Raw genomic sequence first — 21020 nt, forward strand, 5'->3', positions numbered from 1 at the left:
GGTGCACAGTAGGGTGCTTCTTGGCACGTGCATTTTGTCAGTGATGTTATCGCGTTTGCAAAGGTGATGGAGTGAATTTTGTTTTACTGTCTGGTGCAGTGCTCATTGCGTGGTATTTGGGAGGTGCAATTTGACAACGCTGTACTTTTGCTGCAAGCTCGGGTGATATGATAGGAAGCCACGTGGTTTTTCAGAATTGGGTATTTATATGTGTGTTTTTTCTAATAAAATTTAGCTGCGAGTTCAGCGCTGTGTCGTCGTTAATTCTTCTTTAGTGCCGTCCTTTCTTACGCTACTTGTTCCGTATTTTCGGTTTTCCTTTTTCAAGCCTGTGTATTTTTGCTCAGCTTTTCGCTCAGAACGAATACTAACTTGATCAGCTTCCCATCCTACACTGGAAACATGCTTTATATGGCAGTTCAGTTTTTACTGTCACGATAAATTTAAATATTACGCTCTTACTTTTCTACATATGTGATGTTACTTAAAATGCATTTATCGACCGTCAGCGAACTCCCCTAAACCATTTGCTGTGAAAATAGTATTATGTACACTCTTTTTAAAAACCGCTGAAATCTCCAAGGGGTGAACTGAATCTTTAAAAAGGCATAAGCAATAAAATGATTACGATTTCATCAAAATACACCTAAAGGAGTGGATCAAACATTTATTCCTCCGCATTGACGTGTCATGACTTATGGTGCATTTTCCACGATAAGGTTTCAGAGCCCTCGTTGACTACAAAGGACGAACCGGCAGCGTCCAGAACGTTGGGTTTATCCTCTAAATCGCTTTCGTTTCCGGCACGCTGCGATCACATCCGGAGTGAAAGCAAGCTTCTCGCCACCTGCGCAATGAGTACGGAAATGCCCGGCACGAGCTTTGGAATCCTTGTCACAGGAACACCAATATGGGAACGTAGCCCTCTTCGTCAGTGCGGTGTTCTACGCGTGTAGGCGGCAACAGACAGCACAGACCACACAGGAAACGAAGCAACCATGTCACTGTACGTTCACCGGAACACTTCGTTCTTTATAACGCAGTCTCTAGAGTGCCGTCCGACGGCACTCCAGCTGATCGGTGCAGGCATGGCTAGCGTGCCGCCCAACGACATTCGAATATTTAACACTAGGCTAGTACCAGTCGAAGTGTCGGGCGTTGTAGTGTAGAGGATCTGTCTTAGCTTCTTGGTCCCAAAGTCGCTGGTTCGAGACCGGCTTCTGCCTCAGTATATTTTTTCATTATTCCATTGCAGTGTAATTTTTGTTCCTTAGGTGTGTTTTGGTGTTTCAAATGATTTCTTTGTGTGCGTTAGGTTTTCTTATGTTATGTTTAGGTTAGGTTGCCTAGCTTTACGTAATCTAGAGCGATGTACTGCCAGATGCGGCAATTTTACCACAAAACGCCGGCGGGCGTCGATATAGTGGTGGTCCTTATAATACCGTCGCACGGCACTCTAGACACGGCCTCTTTATAAAGTGTGCACCCAGCTCAATAGTGCTGGTTTTATGTAGCTTTGAAGACATGAACATGTCGTTGAAGTTCTGAAGCCTGACAAACAAAATTTGTAGCCAGCTTTGCTTGGAGACCCGAAACATGTGAGACCTGGGAAACATTAAGGGTCACCAAGAAGGTGTGGACCTAAATTGGATGGAAATATTGTGCTTTGAAAATCAATTTAAGTGAGGTGCATTCGCAATATTTTGTCGTGAAGCACCAGCGATACGAAAATATCACTTCGCTGAGGAAAACATTTTCACGTAGAAAAAAGTTTTCTAATGTCATTCTTCCTTTCTTTTTTTCTTTTTTGCAACCAGTTTTTATATTTATTTTAAATTCGGGAAAGCCAGCCTCAAAGGCTTTAGAACGTGCACAACCTGACGCGTTCTTCGTGTAGTTTGTGCATTTTGCTGAGTAATAATTCTTTCTCGAGCGATTTGATGACGCGTTTGTACACGATCAAACCAATTAAAACTTCAACAACTTGAGACAACACCAGAAAAACTTAAACATGTATTGACCATATCGGCATTCTTATGTAAAGTTATGACAAAGCACATTTGTTTTAAATAGTAGTGTATTTCAACACTTGTTTACCACCCCTCTTTTCTTTCTTGTTAGGTACCGTTCAGTGCCTTTCACGCCGACTTTGTTTCCACTTCGATAAATTCCTGCTGCCATCATGTACTAAGGTCTGCAAAGTTGAAGGCAGCTTCGCACGCACTATTTCGCTCACACTTCAGTCCCCACATGGTCGCAGCGGCTGTAGCGGCTTTTCGGGCAGGGTGGCACCACGCGCGCAATGAGGCACTCCAGAATTAACAAAAAGATGGTACAGCTATTGTGACGATCACCTGCACCGCCCCCCGTAACTACTGCATTTGTCCTAGCGAATATTATTCAGGCATTCGGTTATTTCAGTTCGTTAGAAATGCTCCGCCGCGGTTCTTCTGTGATCCGTGTTCCTGTACCTGACGACTCATTGCCAGAGCTCTGCATTTAAGGCTGTCACCCGGTGCGTGATTACGGCTTTCGGAACTCCATGTCACAGCAAAAGTTGGTGTATAAGCATTATGGCTACTTCTAGTGCAGTCCCCTTGTTGGCAGTGGCACTCTCTGCATAGCACGCCGTCTACTTCAATATCTACTTCAAGGTCCATTTCAATATCTTAGGAGGGCCTCAATTGTACGGGTATGGGTTTGAGGAGGGTGGCGCATATTTCCGGGGGCGTTCTTTCTCCCTGGCAATCACAGCAACTACTGATGTTATGGTTTACATCAGATGTTTCGCAAGGCCAGTAGTATTTCGCTTTCATTTTTAAAGCAAAGCTTGTTACCTATACCCTCCAGGACTTATATCGCGACCGTTGATGTCAATAGAAAACTGCCACCAACAAGTAAAAGAAGCTATACGCACGACCAGGAATCGAACGTGGAACGAATACAGAAACGTACCGAGAGCCCGTTGTCCTCCCGATTGACCTACGAGCCAGGGAGGAGACGGGGAAGGTCGACGGTGCACTAGCCGAGCACATCGGCGGCGTTACCGACACCATTCTCGCTGAATGCCACGTGATAGCGTCACGCGGCCGGTCGCGCCGCTGTGCACTCCATCCATTGCACGCGTAGCGGCCGTGTGCGTGCCTTGCGCGTGCGCTAGAAGTTGTAAAAATAACCGAAGCTCAAACCAACACATGACATCGTCCTTCTCTGTCTATGTCGCCGATCTCGTCGCCTGCGTCCCCGGTGGCAGAGACGGAGAAGTGAGATCGTCCAACACTGGGTTTGACCTCCCTCCAAATTTCTAACATAACACAACTTTATTAGAGAGAGAGACGTCGGTCGGCTTAGGGAAAAAAGTAAGATAGGGGGGGGCGGTGTTTCAAAGGTACATTCAGCGGTCCATACCGGAGGAGCGCGCGAACTGCCACAGAGAAAGGAGCGTGGACCGTGTAGTAGCTGGTTGCAGCGACATTTTCCAGTCTTGAAGCCACTGGACGCTGGGCGGGAGACACTTTAAACGGAGAATTTAGAGGTCAGGGCACTCATGATCATCACGACCATCTCTTTACCCTAAGGGCCCCTGATGGCGTAGTACGTAAGGGAGGGGTGTGGAAGCCCGAATAATCATACACAAAGGCAATTGCAGACCAAGAACATAAAGTAGGATACAATTCAAGAATTGGAATTACAGGGCAATATTAATACAAAACTCAATATACAATTATTAGCACCATTCAAAGTGGCATAAAAAAGGAAAAAAGCAACTGGTTACACACCTAATACAGAGAAATTATGACTGTGCAATTTTCAAATGAGTTTTACAGTTTTAAACTATAGAGTGTTACGCTCATTGGCTATTTCGTTTGGAAGCCGATTCTAATCCTTGATTGCTAAAGAAGGAAAAGATTTGTTGAAAGCGTTAGTTGAAGTTTTTAATGTTTGAACACTCAAAGAATTCAAGAGACGGCGCGAAGTTCGAATCGGTGGAATAAGCAGGGAGCCATGTAAGTAAGCAAAATTGAAATACAGTTTGTGAAACAAACAAAGGCGTTCTATTTTTTATCTAAGATACAGAGAGTTGCGAGACTTAAAATTTGATAGTAGTAACAATTGTGCGGAAATTGTACTGAGAGGTTATAAACCGACCCGCGCGATTCTGAATGGCTTCAAGGGCGTCGAATAAATAAGATTGGTGTGGAGTCTAAGTTGGGGAAGCATATTCGAGTTTACTACGGACGTAGCTTCCGTAGGCGAGTTTACGAACTGAGGCCCGTGAGCAGGACAGGGACCTTCTGATAAAACCTTTTGCTCTGGAGCCATCGACCGTAAGCGGTGAGATATGGTCAGTCCATGCTAGTTTGCTGTTGACAAGTACGCTCACTTATCGGTACGATTGTGCTAGCGCGAGATGGTTACACTGCAGAGAATAAGTACAATTTATGTTGGAACGCTTACAAAAAACGTGCATAAATATACATTTAAAAATAATAAGCTGCATCAACCATATAGAATACCAATTTTCAATTACGTTTAAATTATTTTGGAAGGCAAGTTGATCATAGCTACCACGTATACGGCCATAAACGACACAATCGTCTGCAAAAAGACGCATGGAAGATGTAAAACTTGAGGGAAAGTCATTAAAAATAAAAAAAAGAGACGGTCATTGTCGGAACCTTTAGGCACTCGAGATATTACATTTGTAATAGAGGAACAGTGACCTCAGAAGACTGTGTATTGGGATCGATTATTGAGGAAGGCATGTATTCATGACAGTAGAAGCGGGTCGAGATTAAGGGCGGAAAAGTTAAAGAAAAGTCGTTGATGAGTAACCGATCGAATGCGTTAGAAAAATCAAGGAAGATTACATCAGTTTGAAATGAAGAGTCAGGTTTAGGTCGAGTTTCGTAAAAAAACTCCAAAAGTTGTGATTCAAAGTTAAAACCTGGATGAAAGCCATGGTTAGTTATAAAAAAGAAGGCGTTGTTTCAAAGATGGGTCGCCACGCTAAAGGAGATTATGTGCTCAAGCAACTTTCAAGGTATAGACGTAAAAAAATTCGATGATCATTTGAAGGATCGGACTGATTACCCGCTTTAAATATTGGAGATATGCTGCTTTGCTTCGAGTGATGAGCAATCGCACTGTCTTTTATGGTTTGCTTGAATATTATTTCTAATATTTTGCTGCAAAGCGTTAGCGTACCTTTAAGTATTTTAGCTGTGATGTTATCTGGTCCCGGGGCACAAGATATTTTTTATTCTTCTAAAAGTTTAGCAATACCAGAAGCAGTGATGCAAATCGGAAGCATTTGGGAGAAACGTTGAATGGGTAAAGCGAGGCTATCAAAGTCATTTTCACGGGTAAAACGGACAGAAAATATCTCTTCATGACGCCAGAGCGTTGGTCCTATGGTACGTTTGAACCATCGGAACTTCTCAAAGAAACTGTGTGCGGGTCGTTGTTCGTCGGAGTTTTAAGAATTTCAAGATTCGAGAATTTACGGGGTTAACGCGTAAAATGTTTAACATGTCATGGTGATAAAACGTTTTTTTTAGAGTATCAGAGAAGACGCGTGTATTCATGAAGGCAATTGGAGTACTTAGTCCACTTGGCGGCAGTAGTGCGGTGTTTTGCCTCAAGAGAGATGCGTTTCTTTCTTTGCGAAAGTTTTTAAGGCATTATAATATCATGGTTGATTTGAATCACCGCGAATACGAATAGGAGGAACATTAGTTTCGACTACCTCTCCTATTTTATGTTTACAGAGTAGCCAATTTTGATCGACTGTCCTCTGCAGTGTGGAAACCCTTAAAAAGCTGTAGAAGTTTCATGATTGCTGTTGATGCTAGTAAAGTTTGCTCTGTTGTAATCGCGAATATATTTTATGGAGGGTAACCGACGAAGAATTGGAGTGCGCATGCCGAACAAAACAGTTTTGTGGTCACTTTGCCCATTTATGCACAATAACAATTGAGTGACTCCAACGTCTACAGCCTGTCATGAGCGGGTAACTGGCGGGAAGCCCTCTTATGCTACCTAGGCATCAAGGCTGCCAGAACCGAGACCCTCGCTAGGCTTTCGCAGAATAATATAGTAAGGAAATGAGGGGCTCGTTGAGGAAATACAGAAAGATAGGTCAGCAGTCTACGACGCCAAAGGAGGCATAGGGGTGTGGTTAGGCTCTTTTCTTTTTTACTACGGTTAATGAAGTGAACATTTTTTTTAAATATACAGAAGAAAGAAAGAAAAACACGCGCCCAGAGTGGGGACCGAACCCACGCCTTTCGATTACATGTCGAATGCCTTACCAATTCGGCTATCTGGGCGACTGTATTCTCCTTCACTTTCTGGGCTATTTATATTTACTAGAAGTGTATCTGACACTTGAGGGTGGTAGCCAGCGCCACTCTGACTACACGGGGAGAAGGGGACCTTCTTTTCAACCCCCGGGGAGTGACTCCAACGTCTACAGCCTGTCATGAGCGGGTAACTGGCGGGAAGCCCTCTTATGCTACCTAGGCATCAAGGCTGCCAGAACCGAGACCCGCGCTAGGCTTTCGCAGAATAATATAGTAAGGAAATACAGAAAGATAGGTCAGCAGTCTACGACGCCAAAGGAGGCATAGGGGTGTGGTTAGGCTCTTTTTTTTTTACTACGGTTAATGAAGGAACATTTTTTTTTATACAGAAGAAAGAAAGAAAAACACGCGCCCAGAGTGGGGACCGAACCCACGCCTTTCGATTACATGTCGAATGCCTTACCAATTCGGCTATCTGGGCCACTGTATTCTCCTTCACTTTCTGGGCTATTTATATTTACTAGAAGTGTATCTGACACTTGAGGGTGGTAGCCAGCGCCACTCTGACTACAGGGGGAGAAGGGGACCTTCTTTTCAACCCCCGGGGCGTGACTCCAACGTCTACAGCCTGTCATGAGCGGGTAACTGGCGGGAAGCCCTCTTATGCTACCTAGGCATCAAGGCTGCCAGAACCGAGGCCCTCGCTAGGCTTTCGCAGAATAATATAGTAAGGAAATGAGGGGCTCGTTGAGGAAATACAGAAAGATAGGTCAGCAGTCTACGACGCCAAAGGAGGCATAGGGGTGTGGTTAGGCTCTTTTCTTTTTTACTACGGTTAATGAAGTGAACATTTTTTTTAAATATACAGAAGAAAGAAAGAAAAACACGCGCCCAGAGTGGGGACCGAACCCACGCCTTTCGATTACATGTCGAATGCCTTACCAATTCGGCTATCTGGGCGACTGTATTCTCCTTCACTTTCTGGGCTATTTATACTTACTAGAAGTGTATCTGACACTTGAGGGTGGTAGCCAGCGCCACTCTGACTACACGGGGAGAAGGGGACCTTCTTTTCAACCCCCGGGGCGTCACTCCAACGTCTACAGCCTGTCATGAGCGGGTAACTGGCGGGAAGCCCTCTAATGCTACCTAGGCATCAAGGCTGCCAGAACCGAGACCCTCGCTAGGCTTTCGCAGAATAATATAGTAAGGAAATGAGGGGCTCGTTGAGGAAATACAGAAAGATAGGTCAGCAGTCTACGACGCCAAAGGAGGCATAGGGGTGTGGTTAGGCTCTTTTCTTTTTTACTACGGTTAATGAAGTGAACATTTTTTTTAAATATACAGAAGAAAGAAAGAAAAACACACGCCCTGAGTGGGGAGCGAACCCACGCCTTTCGATTACATGTCGAATGCATTACCAATTTTGCTATCTGGGCGACTGTATTCTCCTTCACTTTCTGGGCTATTTATACTTACTAGAAGTGTATGTGACACTTGAGGGTGGTAGCCAGCGCCACTCTGACTACACGGAGAGAAGGGGACCTTCTTTTCAACCCCCGGGGCGTGACTCCAACGTCTACAGCCTGTCATGAGCGGGTAACTGGCGGGAAGCCCTCTTATGCTACCTAGGCATCAAGGCTGCCAGAACCGAGACCCTCGCTAGGCTTTCGTGGAATAATATAGTAAGGAAATACAGAAAGATAGGTCAGCAGTCTACGACGCCAAAGGCGGCATAGGGGTGTGGTTAGGCTCTTTTCTTTTTTACTACGGTTAATGAAGTGAACATTTTTTTTAAATATACAGAAGAAAGAAAGAAAACACGCGCCCAGAGTGGGGACCGAACCCACGCCTTTCAATTACATGTCGAATGCCTTACCAATTCGGCTATCTGGGCGACTGTATTCTCCTTCACTTTCTGGGCTATTTATATTTACTAGAAGTGTATCTGACACTTGAGGATGGTGGCCAGCGCCAATCTGACTAAACGGGGAGAAGGGGACCTTCTTTTCAACCCCTGGGGCGTGACTCCAACGTCTAAATCGAAAGGCGTGGGTTCGGTCCCCACTCTGGGCGCGTGTTTTTCTTTCTTTCTTCTGTGTATTTAAAAAAAATGTTCACTTCATTAACCGTAGTAAAAAAGAAAAGAGCCTAACCACACCCCTATGCCTCCATTGGCGTCGTAGACTGCTGACCTATTTTTCTGTATATATTTATATATATATTTAAATATATATATATATATATATATATATGTATATATATATATATATATATATAGCAGAACAGAGAGATACGGGACGAGGGACTCGGTAAAGGTACATATCAAGGTTGCAGTCGTCATTGCCAGTGCTATTCGGCTTTTTTTTTCGAAATATTTAATAGGGCCGAATGACGTGTGCTTGTCACGTTTCTTTGATTCAGTGATAAATAAGCGAAAATATAAGTCGAGAAAAAATCCGCCGTTTTCCGGGAGCGGGACTCGAACCCACATCTCCGCATAACCGGTGCGGTGCGTTCGCCATTACGCTATCCCCACAGCGGCTTCTCTCTCGACTTTAAAGCGGGGGTTTATATTTACAAGAGCTCTGAGGCCGGTCAACTAGCGCCGCCCCTCGACTACCGCGGGAGACGTAGAACGTCTTCTTTTCCAGCGGCCGCCACGTAGAACGTGGTCGGAGGTCGGGGTTAGCAATTGGCATATCCGAACTGCTGGAGCCAGTGCCTCGTAATGATTGTAGCAGAACAGAGAGATACGGGACGAGGGACTCGGTAAAGGTACATATCAAGGTTGCAGTCGTCATTGCCAGTGCTATTCGGCTTTTTTTTTTCGAAATATTTAATAGGGCCGAATGACGTGTGCTTGTCACGTTTCTTTGATTCATTGATAAATAAGCGAAAATATAAGTCCAGAAAAAATCCGCCGTTTTCCGGGAGCGGGACTCGAACCCACATCTCCGCATAACCGGTGCGGTGCGTTCGCCATTACGCTATCCCCACAGCGGCTTCTCTCTCGACTTTAAACCGGGGGTTTATATTTACAAGAGCTCTGAGGCCGGTCAACTAGCGCCGCCCCTCGACTACCGCGGGAGACGTAGAACGTCTTCTTTCCCAGCGGCCGCCACGTAGAACGTGGTCGGAGGTCGGGGTTGGCAATTGGCATATCCGAACTGCTGGAGCCAGTGCCTCGTAATGCATGTAGCAGAACAGAGAGATACGGGACGAGGGACTCGGTAAAGGTACATATCAAGGTTGCAGTCGTCATTGCCAGTGCTATTCGGCTTTTTTTTTTTCGAAATATTTAATAGGGCCGAATGACGTGTGCTTGTCACGTTTCTTCTATATATATATATATATATATCGGTAATAGAAAATGAGTGGCCTGTTGAATTACGACAAAAATTAGTGTTGGCAGTCAAGAAAACGCCGGAAAGCAAAGCGGAGATTTCGTAGGATATTGAAACAGATAGCGAATGTGGAAAGACCGAAAAGTGGAGAAAAAATTCCCGCCGGGTTTACCTGAACGTTGCTTCTGGCCCGTTGCAAAACTCATCGAAATCTATATATATTATTACAACGCTACCTACGCCCACTGCAGGCCAAAGACCTCTCCCATTATTCTCCAATTAAGCCGGTGCTGTTCTAACTGCGACCGATTTTTCCCCGCAAACTTCGTGACCTTATCTGCCTATGTAACTTTCTGTCGCCCCCTGCAACGCTTGCTTTCTCTAGGGATTCACTCTGTTACCTTAAGGACAGACGGTTATCTTGCCTTTGAATTAAATGCCCTGCCCTCATTCATTTCTTCTTGTTAATTTCTACTAATATGTCCTTAACACGCGTCTGTTCTCCGACCCACTCCGCTCTTTTCTTGTCCCTTAATGTTACACCTGTCACCTCCTGCTCCATTGCCCGCTCAGTCATTCTCAAGTTAAGTTGAATCCTCTTAGTGTGCCTCCAAGTTCATGCCCCGAGGGTGAGTACCGGTAAGACGCAGCTGCGATACACTTTCTTCTTCAAGAACAATGGTAGGCTGCCATTCATTATCTGAGAACATCTTCCGTATGCACTCCGCCCCAATCTTATCCATTTAATTTTCTGTGCCTAATGGTTGGGATCAGGGGTCACAACTTGGCCTAAGTAGATATTTCTTATTTGATTTCTTTTTTCTTGGCAAAAACCAAGGGGAGGCAAGACTAAAGGCGAACGTGGTCTGATAGAGGCCTCAGCCACCCGATGACCACTTCCACGGCCTCGCCATCTATTTGAAACCGCCGTGCTGTTTTGAGGTTATTGATTATAACGATCAAATATAATGATCACATAATGATCGATAACAATATAATCAAAATCATATATCAATAATATATAAATATACATATGAAGTAGAAGAAACTTCTCGAGGAGGTGGAAGAAATAGTTAACAAAATGTTAGACGCACGAATAAAACAAATGCCCTGGTTTACTGATGTTTCGAAAGCAGGGCCAGTCTTCGTCTTGAGTGTACATATATATTGTAAAGGGACATAGCAGTAGGCAATACCCTACAGCGCTTTTACAAAGCACGAACGACGACGACGACGAAGAAGGTGCGTGCGGACCCTGCTTTGGCTGGCCGATCGGCGCCATGTAAATATGTAAATATCTAGAGTTGTCACCATCTTCATGGTTCGTCTCATCTGCTTTGCCGCCAGGTTACAATATATATATAAATAAATAAATAAATAAATATATATATATATATATATATATATATATATATATATATATATATATATATATATATATATATATATATATATATATATATATATATATATATATATATATATATATATATTTATTTATATATATATATATATATATATATATTTATTTATTTATATATATATATATATATTTATTTATATATATATATATATATATATATATATATTGTTACGATAGAAGCGGAAGAAACAAAATTTGGAGCAAAGACGACAAAAACGAACTGACCGGCCGCGAGTGGTAAAGAGGAGGAAGACGTTGGTGCTGCGCGCTACTCGCTCAGTACTCGCCGCTCCTCGCCTAGAAGTTCCCTGCGCACTGGTCGCCCCATCTTTAATAAAGCCCATATCATTTCTACGACCGTGTCAATTGGTGGAGGAGCCGGGTATCGACACCCCCTGGAAACAACTGACGACTCTTGACGGAGCAGGCGGATTGCTGGGCTACCCTCCAGACAGACCGGCATGCCGAACACCCGAGCTACTGACGCCGCTGCACCATCAAGGGTGAGCATCTGGCCCTACCCGAGGGAACCGCGCAAGTTTTTGGGGGCTCCGGATGAGGACGTAATGATTGGCTGAAACATTATGAAAAGGTAGGCAAGTACAACCACTGGGACCCGGCGTTACAGCTCGCCAACGTGCCCTTCTCTCTCGATAAAACCGCCCTTGTGTGGTTCGAAAACAACGAGGAAAAGTTCACTACGTGGGATAACTTTGTTACCGAGATTAAGAAGTCTTTCGGGGATACAGGCGCTAAAACGAAAAATACTGAGCAAACTCTCGCGCAACGAGCCCAGGTTCCAGGAGAAACCTGCACAACGTACATCGAAGAAGTGCTCCAGCTGTGCCGCTTGGTTAACCGTAGCATGTCCGATGAGGACCAGGTGGGTCACCTGCTCAAAGGAATTGCTGAGGACGCGTACAACTTTTTAATAACGAAGGAAGATCTTGTGACTGCACAGGACGTGATTCGCCACTGCAGGGCGTTTGAGGCACTGAAGATGCGGCGAATTGCTCCCAAGTTCGGTCGTCTAGCAAACGTCACCACCGTAGCGACTGTGGACTTCAATTCGAACCCTTCCGAAGATATCGCGTCACTGGTTCGAAGAATTATCAGAGATGAGCTTGGCCAGCAAAGCGTCTGCCGCGACTCGCCCTGCCATCATTGTCCCGCTCCAGTCCGCCCCGTCTACCATCAGTGTGCATTGCAAGAGTCCCCAGAAGAGCCTCCGATGCCTTGGTGTGAGGACAGTTCGAGGTGTCGGCCAACCACTTTTCGGAATGAACGCTCTGGAGCCCGGGCTAATCGGTCCCCGTTTCGGAGGTTTGCATCGTCCAATAGTGACCCTCCGTACCGAACTTCTGATGATCACAGACGACCCTACCAAGGATATGTTGCGCCCCGACCGCCTCCTGTTTGTTATAACTGCGACCTCCCCGGTCATATATCCCGATTTTGTCCCTATCGCCTACGGCAGCCTCAAGCACACTTCGCGAGACCACCTACGGCAATGCGCAACAACCCGCCTTACGACACGACTATACCGACTTCCACTTTCTACCGGTCCAGCCAGTCAAGCAACATGCGCCACGACTCGCCCGCGTCCGACCGCAGCTTCTCTCCTCCACGTACGCACCAAGCCCGATTACCCTCGCCGCGGGGAAGGCGAGGATCGCCGACGCTGGGGAACTAGCTTCGGCGACCCACGGGGGTGAGGTCGCGAGACGGTCGCTTTCACCAATTTCCCCACCTGTGATAATGTCAAAAAACAAAGTGATCGTTAGTGTGAATGGTTTAGAAACGTTAGCTTTAGTGGACACTGGTGCCGCAGTTTCGGTTATGAGTCTTTCTTTCAGGAATCGTCTTGGACACAAAGTTATGTTTGCGTGTGATCGCAACGTTCATTTCCGCGGTGTCGGGGGCGAGCATCTGCACGCTATCGGCGTTTTTCCGCGACATTTACGCTTGGTGAAGAGGCATTCCGGACGGAGTTTATTGTGCTGGCGCAAGCTACCTATGATGTTATTTTGGGTATAGATTTCCTACGCGACAGCGGAGCTATGCTCGACTGTGGTACTGGCGAGATTTCTTTCCGGAGTGAAATTCTGCCCACACCAATTGACGATCCCAGCGAGACCAGCGCAGGTGTGCTTTCAGTTGCTGAAGTCACCCTGTTACCAGCTATGGCAGCTTCGTTTATTCCGGTGAACTCTGCTCGTTTTTGTTCGAAAAGCTGCACTATTTTAATTGAAGGCGGTGCGAACAACATGGTCAAGAAAAATATTTTGGTGCCCCGAGCTCTGGTCGAGGCCACAGACGGACGCAGTCATGTGTGGACGGTAAATGCATCCAGTGAGCCAGTAGTCCTTCCCTGTGGATTCAAGATAGCCAGCTTCGATGAACAAGTCAACGTCGCCATTCAAGCGGTGAATCACAACCCCGACCATGCCACGACAGAAAAACCTGACTATACCACCGCCTTTAAGCGCATGATCAACAACTCCCTTTCGTCCGTCGAACAGTGCGAACTACTGAAAACGCTCGCTCCTTATGCCTCGACTTTCGACTTTGCCCAGGGCGATCATTCCTTTTCCGTTCCTGCCTCCCGGCTACAGCATCGAATCAACACCGGCGATGCGACCCCTATACGCCAGAAGCCATATCGAGTGTCGCCTTCCGAACGAAAAGTAATCAATGCCCAGGCGCAAGAGATGCTAAGCAAAGGGGTGATCCGCGAGTCCTCAAGCCCTTGGGCCGCACCCGTGATCTTGGTCAAGAAAAAAGATAACTAATGGCCATTTTGTGTCGACTATCGCCGTCTCAATGCTGTCACCAAAAAGGACGTATATCCCCTACCGCGCATCGATGACACTATCGACTGCCTTCATTCCGCTTCATACTTCTCCTCTCTCGATCTCAGGTCAGGATATTGGCAAATTCCGGTGCACCCATGCGACAGGGAAAAAACAGCCTTCGTGACACCAGGCGGACTATTCGAATTCAATGTCATGCCTTTTGGGCTTTGCAATGCGCCTGCGACGTTTGAAAGGTTTATGGACACCATTTTGCGCGGCCTTAAATGGGAAATATGTATGTGCTATTTGGACGACATCATAATCTATACGACGTTTAGCGAGCATAACCAACGCCTTGGAATTGTTCTCGACAGGATTCAAAAAGCAGGGTTGGTTTTGAATTCAAAGAAGTGTCATTTCGCAGACCGTCAAGCAATCGTGCTCGGGTTTCTCGTCGACAAGGACGGTATTCGGCCCGACCCGCAAAAGATCTCAGCAGTTCGAGGCTTCGTCACACCATGTTCGTTAAAAGACCTCAGAAGTTTTTTTGCCTTTGTTTCTATTTTCGACTTTTTATTAGGAATTTCGCTCAACTTTCTCACCCCCTGAATTGCCTGCTACAGAAAGACACCCCTTTTGTGTGGACGCCAGAATGTGAAGCTGCCTTTCAGCAACTAAAGGTTTTACTTACTTCGAGCCCAGTTCTTCACCACTTCAACCCAGCTGCTCCTACCGAACTTCACACCGACGCTAGTGGAGTCGGCGTTGGTGCTCTACTCGTCCAGCTCAATAGCGGCGCGCAGCACGTCATCGCTTATGCCAGCCGGACGTTAACGAAAGCCAAACGTAACTACATCGTCACTGAACTTGAGTGTCTAGCTGTGATCTTCGCCGTTCAAAAGTTTCATCCATACCTGTATGGGCGTCACTTCTCCATCATCACGGACCACCACTCGCTATGCTGGCTCGTTGGCCGGCGGGACCCATCTGGTCGGCTCGCTCACTGGGCATTGCGCTTACAAGAGTAGGATTTCTCTGTGTCGTACAAGAGCGGACGCCGACACACTGACGCGGACTGCTTGTCACGCCTTCCTGTCCCGGCGCCTCCGTGTGACGACGATCACTTTGATGACTGTCTGCAATCTCTGTCGGCTGCAATTCCCAGCGCCTCCAACTTGAAGGAAGAACAACTTAAGGATAGTTCTTTAAAAACCATGTTTGATGCAGCGCAGCGAGCGCAGCCATTGTGCCCGTTTGTCGTGCGCGACGGCTTGTTGTTCAAGAGGAACTATTCGGTGGATGGCGCCCGCTTCCTTTTGGTTGTTCCAGCTAGCCTTCGCGCCGCCATTTTGCATGCTACACACGACTACCCCACAGCGGGTCACCTTGGCTTTGTGCACACGCTACATTGGCTCAAACAGAATTTTTACTGGCCAGGAATGCGGCGATTTGCGAAGCAATACGTTGCCGGCTGCCTGCAATGCCAGCGTCATAAACGCACTGGGAGCCCTTCGCCGGGACCTCTGCATCCCGCGACTCCACCTACGTCACCATTTGAACAAGTCAGAATAAATCTTCTTGGACCTCTACCGAAGTCTTCGACAGGTCACCGGTGGATTATCGTGTGCGTCGATTACTTGACCCGGTACGTCGAGACGGCCTCTCTTGTTGCAGCTACAGCTGAGGACGTCTCAGCCTTACTTCTGCATTCTGTTATCCTCCGTCATGGCGCTCCGGGCGTTATCATCAGTGACCGCGGGCGACAGTTTACGGCAGACGTTTTAGAAGAACTATTGAAACTTTGTGGCTCTGTCTCTCGCCATAGCACCGCATACCATCCGCAAACTAATAGTCTCACGGAGCGCACAAACCGCACGCTGACCAATATGCTATCAATGTATATTACGTCCGACCAGAAGAATTGGGACACCGTGCTACCATTCGTTACGTACGCCTACAATACCGCCAAACACGAAATTACTGGCTATGCTCCGTTTTTCCTACTGTATGTCCGTGCTCCACGTACATTTCTCGACAGCATCTTGCCCTTCTCACCACATCACCACCTTTCACTCGCCCAAACTTTGTGCCGTGCTGAAGAGGCGCCCCGGCTCTCCGGTATTCGTACTCTGAGCTCGGAAGCTCGTACCAAGGCTCGCTACGATGACCGACATCATCCCGTCGCTTCCACTCCGGGTGAACAAGTTTGGTTATGGACTCCGGTGTGCAAGAAAGGACTGCACCAAAAATTCCTCTCCACTTACTCCGGACCGTTCGTGGTGCTCTCCCGCTTCAACGATGTCAACTATGTCGTCGCCAAAGTCACGTCTAATGGTCGCCGCTCGAGCAGGACACAGGTCGTGCATGTAGCTCGCCTGAAAAGCTGTCACTCTCGCACTCCTTAACTCGCTCGGCGAGCTTCGTCTGCCCCGGGGGAAAATGTTACAATAGAAGCGGAAGAAACGAAACTTGGAGTGAAGAATATGAAAATGAACTGACCGGCCGCGAGTGGTAAAGAGGAGGAAGACGTTGGTGCTGCGCGCTACTCGCTCTGTGCTCGCCGCTCCCCGCCTACGAGTTCCCTGCGCACTGATCGCCCCATCTTTAATAAAGCCCATCTCATTCCCTACGACCGTGTCAATATATATATATATATATATATATATATAAATTTACATATTTATATATATATATGTAATATAGAGGTTGGCAGTCTGCAACGCAGCGGAGGCATTGGGGTATGGTTAGGTTCGTTTTGTTTTTACGATTGGGAATCTCGCATTTTTAAAATTGGCGTATGAAAGAACGAAATAAAAACACCCCCCCTATAGTGGGGACCGAAGCCATGCCTTTAGATTTGATCTGGAATGCCTTATCAATTCTGCTATCTGGGCGAATATGCCTTCTTGACATTCCGGGGTATTTATATTTAGTCGAACTTTATCTGACGCTTGAGGGTAGTAGCCAGCGCCACACTAGTTCTATTTCTCCTATTGCTGAAGCACCTCGAAGAAAACAACGTCGCCATTTCTACGCTTTCAAGCGAAACATACCTGGAATGTGTCTCAAGAAACGAGGTTCCCATAAAACAAACATCAACCGTTACACAAAAACAAAGCATATTTCTTCATTCTGGCAGTACACTGTCACGATAATTCGAATGCGTGTCTTAATGACCCGTATTTAGGACCCTTGGGCGCAGCTTGTACAGTAAAAAAACCGCTCTAATCCACCCTGTGAAGGTGGTTGGAAAGCGAATACGTAAATGACACCCACAACGATTAGCCCTGCGACGTCACTTGAATGGACACACAAAGCTCAAAAAATAGCGAAACCTGTGAGCAGTGAAATGAACTTATTCACAGCTTTAATTATTTCAAAATAGTATTTGTTGCAAAGTTTAAATATAAATCACTCAGGAACGGTGGTTGGTTGAGTGGCGTTCGGGAACCACAAGAGTGAAAATTCTTTTTTTAGAAAATTTAACGCAGACTGCGGGTCACGGCCATGACAGTCGTTCAGGTAGACTGGGTCCCGGTACACGCACGCGGGATCGGCAGCAGGACCGCTTAAGCGTCGGCTTAAGCAATCGGTGCCGAATTTGGGTCCACCAGTCCCCACTCCCCTTCCCGTTCAATTGCCCCGCGGCGCAGAAGCTCTCCAGCATAAGACACGCGTTGGTGCCCCGCTCGGCGATGATGTGTTGGCCAAGTGACGTGGCCAAGTGCCAAAACTTCACAAAATGTCACGTAAGTACTGAAAATATACTCAAACTCTAAGTGTACTCAATACTCAAACTAAAAGTGTACTGAAAACTCCAAATTTACTCAAACTCAAAATGTACTCAAAACTAAAAATGGACTCAGAACTCACTCTGTCTAAGGCGTACTCAAACTCAGCGGGGCTTCAAGTCACTCAAGCTCAAACTCGCCATGCCCCACTAGCCTCGCCCTCACACAAACTCAAACTCACAGGTGAGTGTGTGAGTCCAAATGAGTCTGAGTGAGTGTACTCACGAGTGAGTACGCCGACCTCTGGTAGAGTGACAGCAAGTGGTGCTTGAAAGGAGCAAAAAAACGCGAGGCAAATAAGGATGTATTTAGAAGGCAACCGTTTTTTGTTCACACACCGGCTGGGTTTTGTAATGAAATATATATATATATATGTATATATATATATATATATTTATCTATATATATATATATAATATATATATATATATATATATATATATATATATATATATATATATATATATATATATATATATATATATATATATATATATATATATATATATATATATATATACAGAAAGATAGGGCAGCAGTCTACAACGCAAAGGAGGCATAGGGGTGTGGTTAGGCTCTTTTCTTTTTCACTACGGTTAATGAAGTAAACATTTTTTAATATGCAGCAGAAAGAAAGGAAGAAAAACACGCGCCCAGAGTGGGGACCGAACCCACGCCTTTCGATTACATGTCGAATGCCTTACCAATTCGGCTATCTGGGCGACTGTGTTCTCCTTCACTTTCTGGGCTATTTGTATATACTAGAAGTGTATCTGACGCTTGAGGGTGGTAGCCAGCGCGACTCTGACTACACGGGGAGAAGGGGACCTTCTTTTCAACCCCCGGGGCGTGACTCGAGCGTCTACAGCCTGTGATGAGCGGGTAACTGGCGGGAAGCCCTCTTATGCTACCTAGGCATCAAGGCTGCCAGAACCGAGACCCTCGCTAGGCTTTTGCAGAATAATATAGTAAGGAAATGAGGGGCTCGTTGAGGAAATACAGAAAGATAGGGCCTCAGTCTACAACGTAAAAAGGAGGCATAGGGGTGTGGTTAGGCTATTTTCTTTTTCACTACGGTTAATGAAGTAAACATTTTTTTAATATACAGAAGAAAGAAAGAAAAACACGCGCCCAGAGTGGGGACCGAACCCACGCCTTTCGATTACATGTCGAATGCCTCACCAATTCGGGAATCTGGGCGACTGTGTTCTCCTTCACTTTCTGGGCTATTTATATTTACTAGAAGTGTATCTGACGCTTGAGGGTGGTAGCCAGCGCCACTCTGACTACACGGGGAAAAGGGGACCTTCTTTTCAACCCCCGGGGCGTGACTCGAGCGTCGGCAGCCTATCATGAGCGGGTAACTGGCGGGAAGCCCTCTTATGCTACCTAGGCATCAAGGCTGCCAGAACCGAGACCCTCGTTAGGCTTTCGCAGAATAATATAGTAAGGAAATGAGGGGCTCGTTGAGGAAATACAGAAAGATAGGGCAGCAGTCTACAACGCCAAAGGCCCCGCACGGGGCACCTTGAGTATTCATGGTGACGGTGTTGGCGACACCGCAGACCCCGAGCCCCCAACATACACTGTAACCTACCGTGGTGATGTGTTTAAAGGTGAAGGGTAGAAGCCTCAAACGGTGGCCGTCGGAGCCCAGGTCGAGCTCCGGCGGATGGGCTCCCTGTCTGTTTACCAGGCAGAGAGCTCCGGGACCTCTCAGGCTATCAGGGTAAGGTTTGAGAAGAAAGTACCCCCGTCCCCTGCCTTTTTTCTATGCTGTATGGAAAATTCAAAACCCCCCTCCAAACGTGATCGGTCCCTGAAAAGGGGCCGCACCGAAGTATCTTTCCCTCCACTTCCAAGCATGAGCTTTCCAAAGCCAGACAAATACTCTCGTTTTCTTGTTATCGAATCTCTAGATACAGCCTGCTCTCTTGCTTCACAATCTGTATTTTTGATTACAAAATATCTTGATGGAATAATTGGGAACACCTACAATGCCAAAAAACAACGCACAGGCGAAGTGCTCGTCGAGGTAAAAAACCAGCAGCAGGCAACCACACTTCTTGGTCAGACGAAAATGGTCGATCTGGACATCAGGGTCACACCTCACCGCAGCCTGAATAGCTCGCAGGGTGTGATCTCTGAGGCAGATCTTCTTAACGAGACAGATGCCGACATTCTTGAAGGTCTAAAGGATCAGGGTGTCACAGCCGTGCGCCGCATCACAATGCGTAGAGATGATAAGGTAATCCCTACGAAACACATTATCCTGACCTTCAAATGCTCCTCACTTCCTGATCATATCAACGCAGGGTTCATCCGATGCTCCATTCGTCCTTACATTCCAAACCCGCGCCGCTGCTTTAAGTGCCAGCGGTTCGGGCACGGAACCAACTTCTGCCGTGGTCGTCTGACCTGCGCAAAGTGCGCTCAGCATGATCATCCTTCCGATAATTGTCCATCGTCAACCCTCACCTGCGCCAACTGCCAGGGACCCCATGCCGCCTACTCTCGAACGTGCGAGAAGTTTAAGCAGGAGAAGGCGATCATTAATGTGAAGGTAACTGAGAACATCACCTTCCCAGAGGCGCGAAAGAGGTTCGCCTCTTTCCCCCTGGGGAGGTACGCCGACGCGGCTCGCCGGGGGGCGGAGCGGCGTCTGGTGTCCAAAGGGACCCAGTTCAGCGAGTCTGACCTGGTCCCTCCACCGCCCCCCCCCCGGAGTACCTCAGGCAGCCCAATCCGTTGCCACGCCGCTTGCTGAGGCAGCAGCGGTTGTGGTGACAACCTCTTCTGTGGGGACCGGTGCCGCTCCCGCGTCTGCCTCCCCGTCCTCCAGTGCGTTGGAGGTTGCCGACCGGATGGACACCGGGGGCCCCGCATCGGCTCCCGCCGCCACCGCCCCTCCCGTGCCACCTCTGGTGCCCCGGACGCCCTCGGCGGTGGCGGCTCAAACGAAGGGCTCCCGAAAGGGGGCCAAGTCCGGGGGGCCTGGTCCGCCGGGCACCCTTCTGGCATCCGACGAGGAGATGGATGTCACGCCGTTCCTGCCTGCTACGCAGAGCAAGGAGCGGCCTCCAATGTCCAAGCAGACAGAAAAGCCTAAAAATCCTAGAATAACAGCCCCGAAAGACGACACATGAACAAACACACACACACACGCTCCTGTTATTCTTAACTTAAACAATGGGAACAGAAAACATCATCCAATGGAAATGCAGAGGCCTCCTTAAAAATCTTGACGATGTGTATGAGATTCTGCATGCCAGTCAGCCAAGTATCATGTGTCTCCAGGAAACCCACCTCAATTCTAAACAAACAAATTTTTTAAATAGGTACATGGTATTCAGAAAGGA

The 21020-nt window shown here is 46.9% G+C and overlaps 1 protein-coding gene across 1 annotated transcript in view; it reads left to right on the forward strand.

Moving 5' to 3' along the window:
- The first annotated feature begins 875 nt into the window (after window positions 1–875).
- The window catches only part of LOC144141242 (uncharacterized), a 129034-nt gene continuing 108889 nt past the window's right edge, over window positions 876–21020 (forward strand). The window contains exon 1 of the mRNA XM_077672800.1: window positions 876–1006. Coding sequence (XP_077528926.1) covers window positions 999–1006 — 8 coding nt within the window. The 5' untranslated portion in view covers window positions 876–998. The remainder of the gene's footprint in view (window positions 1007–21020) is intronic.

Source organism: Haemaphysalis longicornis, unplaced genomic scaffold (genome assembly GCF_048455015.1).
Source record: "Haemaphysalis longicornis isolate Haplotype H1 unplaced genomic scaffold, Haemaphysalis longicornis Haplotype H1 scaffold_6, whole genome shotgun sequence".
Classification (NCBI taxonomy): Eukaryota; Metazoa; Arthropoda; class Arachnida; order Ixodida; family Ixodidae; genus Haemaphysalis; species Haemaphysalis longicornis.